Consider the following 12,905-nt stretch of genomic DNA (forward strand, 5'->3'; position numbering starts at 1 on the left):
AAGTCTAGAAGATTAGTCAGGCACTTAACACTGCTAGCAAATGTGTAACTACGGGATAGCAGGGAGGCCAGAAGGAACACGTGTAAGAATGGCAGTAGAAAATAAGGGGTAGGAGCACACAATAGGAAACCTTTGCAAAAGAATGGATCATGTGATAGAGTTCCTTTCAAGGACTACTTGAAAGGCATGTCACCACTGTGGGGAAAAAGAAACAAAAGGTATTTACTAACATGGTGTTGCTTACACTGAGTCTTTCAAGTAGCAATAGTCTCTCTCTTCAGGTCTGCCACCTGATACTTACTGAAGTTATGCTATTTTCATTTTGTTATAAAATAAAACAGGGAGGGTTTTTACACATCTTAAAATCAAGTCCCTAAAAGATGAGCGACCCAGTAGACTGTTATGTTTATTCTGGATTAGCCCAACACTTGGTGAAGTTAGTGCTGCTTTATCAATTTTTAGAAACTCAAAAGCAAACGCAATTCACTCAAAAGCAAAATCACTACTTCCCTCCCATAGGAAAACCCACACAAAAATACAGCCATTTCCTATATGCATGTATCATCCATAGGTTTTTTCTTTCACCAAAGCCATAAATCAGTAAATCTGGTAACGCCCTGCAGTAGGCTTTAAAAAGATGCAGGTTATGCAAGATGCAGCAGTCTTACCAAAAGCTTTTATTTAAAAGCAATCCAAGAAAATGAATATCAGTTCCTTAACTTTTATTCGAAACAAAGTAGGAAATCCTTTTCTAGGAATTTCTGTAGGAATGTCTGTAGAAGCATAATTGGTCGAGAAGGCCAAAAAAGCCTAAATCCACATTTCAACTGCAATCTAGCCCAGGACTAACAGTTTCTGTAGCACTTCACAGACATTATGCTGGACCTTAACCCCTACATAAGTTTTAGACTAAGCTATCATCACAGATTTGATGCTGCAATGCTATAAAGATGCCTTCTTAAAAAAAAACAACAAACCAAATCCCCAGCACAACACAAAGTTCAATGCTAATAGTCCGTCAACAGGAGAAAGTACTGTGCATGTCAGAAATGACCCAAAGCATGCTCTATCCTAGAAAAAAGATAAGAAAAATCAGGATAATAGCTCATAGTCACAGGTATTTAAGTTTTAATTCGATTTTTTTCTCCATTCCTTTGACACTGGCAGTGTCATCCATGCTTTTTTTAAGACTCAAACAACTCTTGCTATAGGATGAAGTAAGAAAACTCTCTAAAATACAAAGTCTGTGGCAATTCTATATTTCCACTGTACAAAAGCAGCACTTAATACTTGTGGCCAACGGTGTGTTGGACTACAGCAAAAGTTGTATTAATATAATTGCTAAATAAACCACTTAGTATTCTGAGTACTCAGTATTCAGTATTTGGCAACAGGCTTGATATAAGCATCCCAAGATCTCGAATTTTACCTTAATTTAATGATACTGTCACTTTACTCATTCTGAAATTAAAATGTGTTGCTTTATACATATAAACACACATATATACACATATATATGAAGATATAAAGTTTTAAAACTCCTGCCCTTTAAATAGGAAAAAAATCCAGCAAATAGTTCCTACAAGGAGATAGATCAAAACTGTATTTTATTATTAGTTAATTCCATCTGTGTGTTTAGACACACTGGAATTATACAGGATGCTGACAACAGCTGGAGTGGGGGAGGGGAGGTGGCTGAGAGGAGAAAGGAGGGTGAGGTCTTCACTCCAGTAAGAAACTTGTGTACCTGATGAAAAAGTCAGCCAAACTTCTTTATGTATCCTATTTATCTTCAAATCTATTTATGTCACACAAGAGAACATAGGAGCATAGCAGCTGTTACTATAGCAATGAAACTGGAAATTTTGAGAACACAAAAAACCCACCCCTGAAGGATTCTCAGTTTAGCAAAGAGATGGTTTGGAGAATAGCACACCAGTATCTCACTTCTAGAATCTGCTCAAAGTCTGCGTTTACAAAGACATTAAATCAGCTATAACAGCCTGTTCCCCTAAGAGCAATCGGAGACAAATCACCGCTACCTCTTACTCGGCACACTGGGAGTTACTGCTAAGTAACCCCAAACTTAGCAAGTACGCCTAAGCCGCATGTAAATCCGGGGAAGAGTGATTCCCTGCGAAAGGCCCACAGGTTCTGATCGCGGCAGAGAAGGGATTCGCCATAGTAACAAACCCCCCACCCGCAACGCGGGTCACAGCAGGGAGCGCGGCGAGCCCGCCCTCCCCCGCAGCACGCACACCTGCCCGGCGCCGGGAAGGCGGGACGTGCCGGGAGAACTCAGGTACTTTACTCAAGCAGCTGCAGGAAGCCTCTCCGGGCACGACCCGGGATAAAATCCACTCGCAATTCCCCCAAGTACCGCTCTTCTGTCAAACCCCACTCCTTCCCTCCCGTCCTCGGCCGGCGGCCCTGCCACCCCGCCTCTCGCCGTCCCTCGCCCCTCGCCGCCTCCCTCCGCGGGCGCGGCGGCTCCGCGCATCCCCGTCCCCCACCGCAGCAGCGGACACGAGGCGCTGCCGGCCGCGGTTTTACCTGCGAGGGAGCCGGGTCTCTGCAGGGTGGCGGTGGCGTACAGCTCCTGGGAGTGCTTGCTGTACTGATCGGCAGCGTGAACCAGCCGCTTGGTAGGCGACAGGGTGGCGTAAGTGCCGATGGTGGAGCTTAACTGGTGGATAGGAGAGGAGGAAATGTTAGACTGGACGGTGGGCGGGGAGGTCACTCGGATGGGGGACGGCGACACTCCCGCCGAGGAGACGACGATGTTGATGGGCGAGCTGGTGCTGTAGGACTTGGCCAGGCGGCTGGGGGACTGCTTCGGGGAGGAGAGGCGCTGCGCGGTGGCGTAGGCGGCGCCCTCGGCGGCGGAGCCGGCCCGCGGCAGCTTGGTGGGGGAGCCGCCGGGCTGGGCGGGCAGCGGGGAGCTCACCCGCTGCGCCGGCAGCGTGGAGCTGGCGTAGTAGAGCGCGGCGGCGTGCTGGGGCTCGGGCAGGTGGAAGGCGCTGCCGTGGCTGGGCGCGAAGGGCTCCCGCGGCTGCGGGGCGGCGGGCGGCGGCGGCGGCTCCGGGCCGCCCGGGTGGGCGCCGCGGCCCCCCGGGCCCTGCTGCGGGAAGGAAAGGCAGAGGCGTCAGCGACGGCGAGCGCCCGGCTCTCCAGGCCCTGCGCGGGGCGGTGCGGGGCCGCCGGCCGGAGCAGCCACCCGGCCGCACGCAGCCCCCTCTCTGACCTCGAACTAGGCCGGCACCCGGCCCCCGCGGGATTACGGGAGTAGGTAATCTGCTAAACCATTCCCGGCCTTTCAGGGAAAAAGCAGCTCGCGTCGAGGGGCATCGAAACTCCTCCCGACGGCTGAAGCAGGCACCCGGCCTTGGGGCACAGGGCTGCAGGGCTCTGGTTCTGGAATGCGGTCGCCTGCTGACCCCTAAACTATGCAGGGTTTAGCCCCGGCTCATATACTTAGGTACATACATAGACACAGATATATATACACCCGCGCCCCTTTATTCTGCACGCAATACAGAAGAGCGGCCGAAGTCTGGGAAAAGCCTTTAGTGGAGTAACTAAAATCACAGCAATCTGTGTCCATACGAGGAGAGGCGCCGCACCAGGAATTCGCTGCCCTGCGGCCCCGACCGCGGTGAAGGGGCGGAGGGAGGGGAAGCCCAGGCCGGGGCACGCCAAGCCCCCTGGCAGCATGGACAGCGGCCGCCTCGTACTTGTTACGCGGTACGAAGTGGGCGGGGGGTACGGGAAGAGTTGCCTGGGTCAGGCTCTTCCCTGGACCGCCTCCAGCGGGGATTCTGCTTAGGGAGGGAGGAAGGGTAAGAGCTCCCTGCGTCGACCCGCTGGCCGCGGGCAAGGCAGCGCTGAGTTCCCTCTAAGACCAGTAATTGAGGGGGGCTGGGAAGACGGAGCGAGAGAAAATCTTCGGGAGATGCTGCCTATGAGAAATTTCGGTTCTGTGCCTGAGCTGCTTCTGAAGCCGCAGAGAATGGAGCTCGCGCTCACACACAGGCGGCTCCCTCTTTTTTATTTTTTTATCGGGGATCTGAGGCTCAAGAGATCATCTGTGAGTCTGGTAACATTAAAATCCTCTCATAACTGCACCCCGCAGTGAGTGAGAGCTCAGCGCTCGGTTGGAAGATGCACTGTTGGATTCAGATACTGCTTTTTTTTCTGGTTATGCAGGGGATTTACTTGAAACCTCAGAACGTGCTCTGGATCCTTGGAGATGATGGCATAATTTGAATTGGTCTGACCGGTGCTTTGCTCAAACACACACACACACCTCTCAGCTACTGATTTTCCTTAGCCAGAAGAAGCTTTAAAATGTCAATAATGAATTTTGTGACTCAATTCAAAGAGGTGTTGTGAATGCCAACAGCAGCTTTGTTATTCATTGAATAGCAATGTGGTTTTCCAGTAGCATCCTTCAAAAAAATAAGTGGGCCAAAGCACCATGTTCCTGGTATGAAATTTGATTTATTTGTACTAGGATATTCAATAAAGGGTTCGGTCAGGAACTGAGGACAACATAACTAATCGGAGCAAAAAGTAAACAAGATTCAAAATGCCAGAAATCTCTACTTCTTCCTATGTATGCCCACTGGAAATGTTTCTGTCTTTTTTTAACTTTTGGAGCCTGCCCCTGATCTTAAAATCTTTGTATCTGGGGGAAGAATATGTATTTTCCTAGGCAGAGACAAGAAACAAGGCTTTGGAGAAGCTCGTCCTGGAGCTTTGCTCTCAGTTGTTAGTAACATGGAAGAAGCTACCAGTACTGACCTTGTTCAGGCTTCTCAAAAGAGCACTGCTAGACCCAAACCTCTCCGGCTCTGAGAGGTTCTGCACCTCACAGAGCAATGGCTTTACACACAAATGAAATGTAAACTGTTCCCCTCCAGGTGCTCTGTATGGTGACTGCCAGGTGAGCAAGGGGCTCACAGATGGAAGTAGCTGCTGTCTTTTGAGCTGGACTGTTCGGATTGCAGCAGTGAGTAACCAAACACTACAGCTTCAAATAAAAGCCTTAACATTTTCATAAATGGTCAACAAGCTCAAGTTACTCATTTGAAAGGCTCCTAACAAAAACCAGGAAGGAAAACTGTGGGAACATCAGCAAACTTTTAAAAGCCACTTTCATGCTGAGCTACTTACCATGTATGCTTTAAATTGGAGAGAAGGACTAATCTTCAGCTGACTGTCCAGTAATGTATTTGACAGGAGTACAGTTTTCATTTTCCAGGTTTAGATGATATGGTAACAATTTTCATTAAACAAAAACAGGCTGGCATGATTTAAGACAACATGGGCAGAGCAACTTTTGCACATAATAAAATGCCGTTCAAACTACCTACATTATGAACTGATATTTGTTAATAAATTTTACTTTTTGGACTGTTAAGTGACATAATAATAATAATTTTGTAATAAACACTGTTCCAAAATACAGTCTTCTGCAATGTTACCAATGCACCAGTTCTTCAACATGCTGGCAGTGCACTGGTAACTTTTATTGATCCTAAGGGTTATACCCAAGCACTGTCATCATGTATACAAAATTTCTTTTTCTAATGTAATTCTACACTGCTTCATGTGTCAAGGATTTTGAGTAATTAATTTCAACCAGTATTATCCCATATTCCTAATAAATCTCTATAAAGCTGCAGGCATTCTGCAAGCGGTAATTCAGAAAAAACCTCAAAAATCCCATTTCATGATGATTTGTTATAGGGAACAAGGTGTAGTGGTGGGACACAATAATTAAATGCTTTATTAAAAATGCAGTGTATAGCACTTTCTAAAAAGCTAAGCATTTGCTCTGTGTGAGGGAGAGAACTTACAGATGAACAGATTGCAATGAAAACATTAGCATGCAGTATTTTCTAGGATGTGACTAATCTCAGACCTGTCTTAAATGTACCGTGAGGTTTTTAGGTTTTTTCAAAGGGCCAGCATTCTCCGCACGTGTTTTCAGAGACTGAATGTGGTTTAGTTTTTCATTGTGTTTCTTGCTGTCTGTGGCTTAAGACAGCCATAAAGATACATCATTATTCACCCTGCAATGTGACGTACTTCATAGGGAAGAATGAAATACAATGGTATTTTTCCCTTATTTTTTTTCCATTTATCCATTATTTTTGTCAACCTGATAACAAAAGTGTGTTTAAGCTAATAAACTAAGAGCAAATTTGCTTCTCAGTAATTATATTGTCTACCATCAACCTATTTCATAGATGTGAATAAAAATAAAGGACTTTCTTACTACAGCCCTATGCATATTTATTCCAAGACACAGAGGTTTAATTTTCCTAGCATGCCAACGAAAAGTAGCCTTGCTTATTTGGATTCAAGATATGGATTCTGGTATGTCCTTTTTAGAATCAAGAATGTGTGAAAAAAAACATGAGAACATTAACATGGCTATAAAAATATTTTCTTTCCCATTAAATGTTACTAAAAAGATCATTTTCTACTGATACAAAACAGTATCTTTAGAGCTTCATACAGAAAATTATTTAGCATATCCAGTTAGATTATAGGAGACTAAAGAACAGTCTAACTGTTGTTTGCCTGTTCATTCAAGCATTTAATGCCCTGAATTCCAGGAAATTAGTTTTTTGGGGGTTGGGTTTTTGGTGGGTTTTTTGGTTTGGTTGGTTTAGTTTTGTTGTTTTCTGGGGAGGGGGCTTGTTTTGTTTTGTTGGGAGGTTTTTATGATTTTTGGTTGTTCTTGTGTGGGGTTTTTGTGGTTGTTGTTTGGTTTTGTTTTGTTTTTTCACAATCAAATTGATAACTTGAATTGAAACTTTAACCAAGAAAGAGTAAATAAAAGACTGCAATATAAGATTCTGTTCAATAGAGTAGAATTGAGAGGGGCAAATAACTGTGTTCACTTATTTATTCTGCAGAAAAGTTTTCATGGATAAGGAATTACAAAATGGCTAGGCAACTTTAAGTGAAACTTTAGGTCACCTGCTAATTATGAATCAGTGTATTGATTCTTGGAGATTGCTCAAAGAGTTTTGAGTATGTCTGCATGTCCATCTTAGGTCTGGATGAACTTTAGTTTAGCACCAATTTTCAACTTGTGTTTGCTCTCTCTTTGCCCTTAAAATCTCAAACAAGGTCACATCTGATGAATACTAACATAGTCATATGCAGTACACTGTGGTCCATGAGGAAACCCTTTCTCTTGATTTAGGGAGGATTTTCCAATTTGTGTGGAAAACCTCTGTCCAGGCCCCTTTGGCTTTTAAATATTGGTGTGTGTTGGTAGCTTTAGGCAGAAAACTTGTTCATCCTTACTAGAGTTTTCTAGAGACTGTCCACTGGATACAGCTCTGTTTCACAGTCTCAGTGATGCTCTTAGCTTTTTCAGAGACTGCGAGACTTGCCAATCTGTTGAGGGCTACTTTTTTCCTGTCAGCCTAAAGAACATTCATAAGGCCTCACTCAAGGCACAGTTCTGCTGTGGTCCAATGCCTCTATCAACACTCTTACAAAGGGTAGAAGAGGGCATGGAAATTACATAACATTCTCCAGTCCTGGAATGCACCCTTCAGTCTTTGGGCAGGACCTATTGAAGGGCCTTTCTTCTGCAGGACCTCTTTAATGTAATTTTTAAGTCCCTGACCTGACTAGGAAGGTGCTACCTATATTCAAAGCTCTTATACAATAACAGATGCCAGACTATACCTCTGGATCCCTCAAATATGGCATATTCCATCTCTTTCTCCTGATTTTGTTCCATTGTTCCATTACAAAATTCCAACACTCCTAGGAAAGTTTGTCAGCCTACCTGATCCTGCTCTCAAAGATCATACATATAGATGAAGGTAGGTAATTGTAGTCTTCTAGATCCACAAGCAGAATTGTGTGAGATTTTTTTCAGAGTGTCCAGAGATGGTACATCTCTGGTTTTAAAGCAGCAGTGAAAGCTACAGTCATTACCTATGGTAGAATCAAAGCAGCATTGCAGATTTCCACTGCCATAATCTTTACTAGTGAATTGTTCTCTGAGTGCCATAATAAGAGTAATCTATCTTAAGATTTCATCTTGTTTCCTTTATGACAGAAAAATTCTTATGTTCATATTTGAAATCTGGTTTTAAACATGTCATCATTGGCCGTACCTACCAGAAGGGAAATCTTTATTTTAGGTTTTGTCTAAGTAGGTTATCAAGCAGCCTGTTACCTTGTGGCCAGTATACAGTTTCTGCTTAAAAACTTCATGCATTCTGGCACTTATTTGTTAGTGAGGTGTGGTGGTCTGATGAATGACAAACTTATGACTTGTTTATAGGAAAAAGAAGACTAGTTAGAACACTAACTGTAAAATGGGTTTTCAATACTTTTCAATCACCTTTAATTTCCATCTGCTTTTTTGTTTTTAAGGTTTTCCAATTCTGTGCCAGCTTATTCAGTCCAAAAGCATCAGGTGCACAGGATAATACACAGTAGGGATTTACCTGTTTCACAGCCTGTGAAAAGACTACAGCATTACCAACAGCTAAACAAGTCCTCATCCAGAATGTAAACATCCTTTCCTGTCTCCTTGAAAACACATGGCAGAGCATGTGGAAAACTCCTCTTTTTAGAACATGCTATGCCTTATACTCTGCAACATAAGATGATAATTCTCAAGGTTGCACTAAACCTGGTTGGACATTGAGTTTGAAAAGCAGTTTTCAGTGGGGAAGCACAGTAATTCCCTGCCAGAGGAGCAGTTTTTGCTAAGAAATCCTATCCCAGTATTATTTAGAAGATAAAAGTTTTGTGCTCTAAAGTAGGCAAAGCACTGGAAAAACTATGATCTATAATGAACTCCACCAAATTAATAAAAATGTTAGACTGCACTTTGCAACACTATACAGGAAGTCCCAAGACTGATTAATTTCTCTTTTTTATACAATTGCGTTTTCACAAATTGTTCTCGCTGTCACAGCTGGCCTTGGGAATATTTACATTTATTTTGCAAGCATTTGGACTATCACTCATGTTGAGAGATAGCTATATTCCTTGCACATAAATACCAAAGGAAATTATCACCATCTGAGAAGCTTCAGCTCCTGAGGCTTATTTTAATTATAATAGATATAACAGAACGATTCTTAGGATGGACTTCTTTTTCCCCTGTAATTGTGGGATCAGCAATGGTCATATTAAAAACTTTTTAATTTTGACTTTTGAATTTTCCTCTTCCTATTTACCTCTTTTAAAACCTCTTTTGTATATTTTAGTTGTATTAATAGTTTATATGGCAGTTTGTTAGTATTTTCAAAACATATTTTAATTTATCTGAAGTTGTCTGGCATCCTTTGCAGCATCATAGTGTGAAAATTTATTAAGTTCCCTGAATTGTTTTCCTACAGGAATATCTACAGTACAGTGTAGAGGAAAGTAAAAAGAAAATCTCTTTTCTGTGCCCTCATATCAAGCTGTACCAGGTGAGGTTGAGATTGGACATCAGGAAAAAATTTTTTCACTGAAAGGGTTGTCAAGTCACTATCCCTGAGGGTATTTAGAAGACACGAAGACGTGGCAGTTGGAGACATGATTCACAGGTGGCCAGTGTTGGGTTAATATTTAGACTCTGTTCTTAGAGGTCTTTTTTGGTGTAAAGGAGTCTATTAAAAAAAAAGTTCCTACAGAATTTTAAATTTAATTTAACTGTGCTTTATTTAATTTTTCAGTTTTAGAGAACAGAGGAATATTTTCTGAGGAAATTGTGAGAATAGACTATTGTATGTCTCTCAGTATCTTACAAACTGTGCAATGACTCTAATATTTGAAATCTCCTAGCAATTTAAGGCTTTGAAATTCAAATAACTACTCTCTTCTATAGAAGCCTGAACTGCAAAATGTCTTGTTATCACACTGAGATGATCTGCTTTGCTAGGATGGTTTGCGTCTAAACAGACAAAATAACCTGTGCTGACCAACACAACACAGTCAGATTTTGCTTATGTACAGAGGCTTGAACGCTTCTTGAAATTTTTGTCTAAACTGAAGCTTAACTTTCTGCTGAGTGGCTTTGATGCCACGGTGAAAATACAGAAGGTGAGAAGGTTACATGTCAGCGCCAGGAGGGATGGTTTAGATAGGCAGAGAGATTTACAAAGTTTTCATGAGTATCTGAGGCAATCTTTCAAAATGTTTCAAATGTAGAGGCGACTGTCCTACAATACGTGGTGAAAGAAATGTTTCCTACACTTGAGATGAGGCCACAGCACCATGTGAGGTATGGTATCCCAGGCAGATTTTACATCTGGTGTCAGCCTGGCTTTGTTTCTTTTTCCTGACACTGCTTTCACTAATGTGGTGAGACCAGTGCTGGCAGGTCCTACATCTTAGGATGGACATCTAATCCGCAGTCACAGAAATTTGCTTTGAAAGTTAAATGCTTGAACATGCTATTACCAAAATATATATGCAAGCAAGTAAGTAAATCTGGCATGCAGATCTCCTTGTTAATCAGGATTACTTTATTACTATGCAAGTCAACCCACCAGAGATTTACAAAAATCAAGATGGTATCTCCACCCTGCTGCAGGTGTGTTGAACAAGACAGAACTAAAGGCAGAAGTTCAGGTGTGGAAAGCACCAAACAGCTCTTTCCTGGGAGCTACTCCACACAATTTCAGGTGTGAGAGACCACAATTGCTTAGGACACGTACCTGGGTGAAGCTCTGGATGGCACCTCTGGCCTGACTGCTGCGGGATGGGAGCTGGGTGGATGCTGTTTCGCCAAGGGCGAGGGTCTGGTTGCTGTGGTAGCTGGCTGAGTACTGGAAGGATCCTTCAGGTTTGGAATTGAGCTGGAGTGCATTCTGGGAGAGGAGGCTGGGCCCTGTGGGGACAGCATTTGAGAGCAGTCAGAAAGCCTCAGTCAAAGAGCATACCTATATTATCTGTCAAGTAAGTCTTGAAATAATCAGATGTATCTGGCTTCAGATTTTCAGAATTTGACTTTTCAGTAATAAAAGTACATGCGTTACTTTGTTTCTTTACCACTCAGTCATCATGTTCAAGCAACACACATTGCTGTCTTTGCAAGAAAAGTAGTTTTGACTGGTGAAATTCTATGCCTGAATAAATCCAACGATACTATTTGATTAAGAATTCCTGCTTTTCAACTCAGAATAGCTGATGATGTTTTGGTTTTTTTCCTCTAAAGATAAGCATTGTTTATTTCTCTTAATTATATCCAGTCTTTCTACCTGGGATATGCTAACTTGTCTCTTCCTGATCCCCCAGCACATTGTATCTATTGATTACTGCCACTGCCCTGTACACAGAGTGATGTAATACTTTGGTAAGGATGGATGGCAGCCTTTAAAATTTTAATTGCTCTTCTAATCATGCAGGACACACCCTGATCTCAGTGAATCTTTGAGGACTATTTTTCAGCTATCTTATCTTCCCTATCACAGCACTGCACAGCAGGAGAGCCAAGTACAGGCAGCGAGCCTAACGGGCTGCCAGACTGAAGGGCATGTCAGGACCGTGAACACTGGCACTTTCCACAGTTATTTAGTAGTTCTGTGAAACTAAAACATGTTCTGATCTTCATTAAGTTCATGTACAAGTGATTGAGCTTACCACATGCACATAGCAAATTTCCCAAATTTTCCACACAGGAATCAAGTGCACCTGCAGCAAATTTGCAGATAACACTGAGCTGAGTTGCCACACATGAAGGATGGGATGCCATCCAGAGGGACCTGGACAAGCTTGAGAAGTGGGTGCATGGGAATCTCATGAGGTTTAAGACCAAGTGCAACACCTAGGGTGGTGCTGATGGTATCAGCATATGCTGGGGGATGATCCAGACTAGCCCTGCCGAGAAGGATGGGGATGCTGGAGAGGCTGGGCGTGACCCAGTCATGTGCACTCATATAGCCCAGAAAGCCAATCCTGTCCTGAGCAGCATCCAAAGCAGTGTGGCTAGCAGGGTGAGGTAGGGGATTCTGCCCCTCTGCTCTGCTCTGGTGAGACCCCACCAGGAGTGCTGCATCCAGCTCTGGGGTCCCCAGTACAGGAAGAATATTGGAGGAAGTCCAGAGGAGGGCCACTGAGTTAGATGGAGCACCTCTCCTATGATGAAAGGCTAAGAACTTTGTTCAGTCTGAAAAGGTAAAGGCTTTAGGGTGACCTAATTGTGCCAGCACCAGAAGGGAATCTGCAAGAAAGATGGAAAGAGACTTTTTGTAAGGGCATGTAGTGACAGCACAATGGCTTAACACTGACAGAATAGCTTTAGTTGTTAAGAAGAATTTCTTCCCTGTGGTGGTGAGGCAATGGGACAAGTTGTCCAAAGAAGCTGTGGATAGCCCTTCACTGGAAATGTTCAAGGCCAGCTGGGATGGAGACCTGGGCAACTCAGTCTAGTTGAAGATGTCCCGATCTACAGTTGGGGGTTGGAACTAGATGATCTTAAAGATTCTTTCTGACCCAAACCATTCTGTCATTCTATGATTCTATGATACAGAGAGCTACATTAAAGAATACACCCTTAATCCTTTCTCTGTCTTCACTCATACTAGTCTCTTTCAGTGTCTGGGCCCAGGAAGTGAAATACAAGAGAAGGAAAAAGGGTTATACCTTGGCCATTGCATAGGTTGTCTTCAACCCAACAGCTGCCATCTATAGCACACTCAGTGTCTCCAAAGGCATGACAGGTTCATCTTCTCGTTAGCACTAAAAAGCTCATAAGAGCACAGAAGGTGACACAAGCCTTAAGAGATGTGAAATTACTACAGTGATTTTGCTCCTGCAGACCATGCAATAATTTCAATTTTAAAGACATTAAAAAATTCCAATGAATTTACCGGAAATAACTTCCAGTACATTCCTGATACAAAGGCAGTTTTTATGACCTTTAA

At 43.2% G+C, this 12,905-nt stretch overlaps 1 protein-coding gene and 1 long non-coding RNA gene across 22 annotated transcripts in view; one reads left to right on the forward strand and one right to left on the reverse strand.

Annotated features, from left to right (window-relative positions):
• CTNND2 (catenin delta 2) overlaps window positions 1-12,905 on the reverse strand; it is a 693,808-nt gene that overhangs the window by 296,530 nt on the left and 384,373 nt on the right. For 11 of the 21 annotated variants that reach the window (XR_015289263.1, XM_086897737.1, XM_086897716.1 and 8 more), the window contains 2 exons: window positions 10,698-10,870; window positions 2,554-3,121 (listed from right to left, as the gene is read on the reverse strand). Coding sequence is in view for 20 of the 21 variants with exons in the window: in XM_086897737.1 (XP_086753863.1) it covers window positions 2,554-3,121; window positions 10,698-10,870 (741 nt within the window). In the remaining variant the exon portion in view is untranslated. The remainder of the gene's footprint in view (window positions 1-2,553; window positions 3,122-10,697; window positions 10,871-12,905) is intronic. The other 10 variants (XM_086897815.1, XM_086897796.1, XM_086897780.1 and 7 more) reach the window with 1 other exon arrangement.
• On the forward strand, window positions 3,809-6,287 carry LOC147655604 (uncharacterized). The gene is made up of 2 exons (XR_015289293.1): window positions 3,809-4,087; window positions 4,207-6,287. It is a non-coding gene; the product is annotated as an uncharacterized LOC147655604 (long non-coding RNA).

Source organism: Cyanistes caeruleus, chromosome 1, assembly GCF_971803275.1.
Source record: "Cyanistes caeruleus chromosome 1, bCyaCae1.hap1.1, whole genome shotgun sequence".
NCBI lineage: Eukaryota > Metazoa > Chordata > Aves > Passeriformes > Paridae > Cyanistes > Cyanistes caeruleus.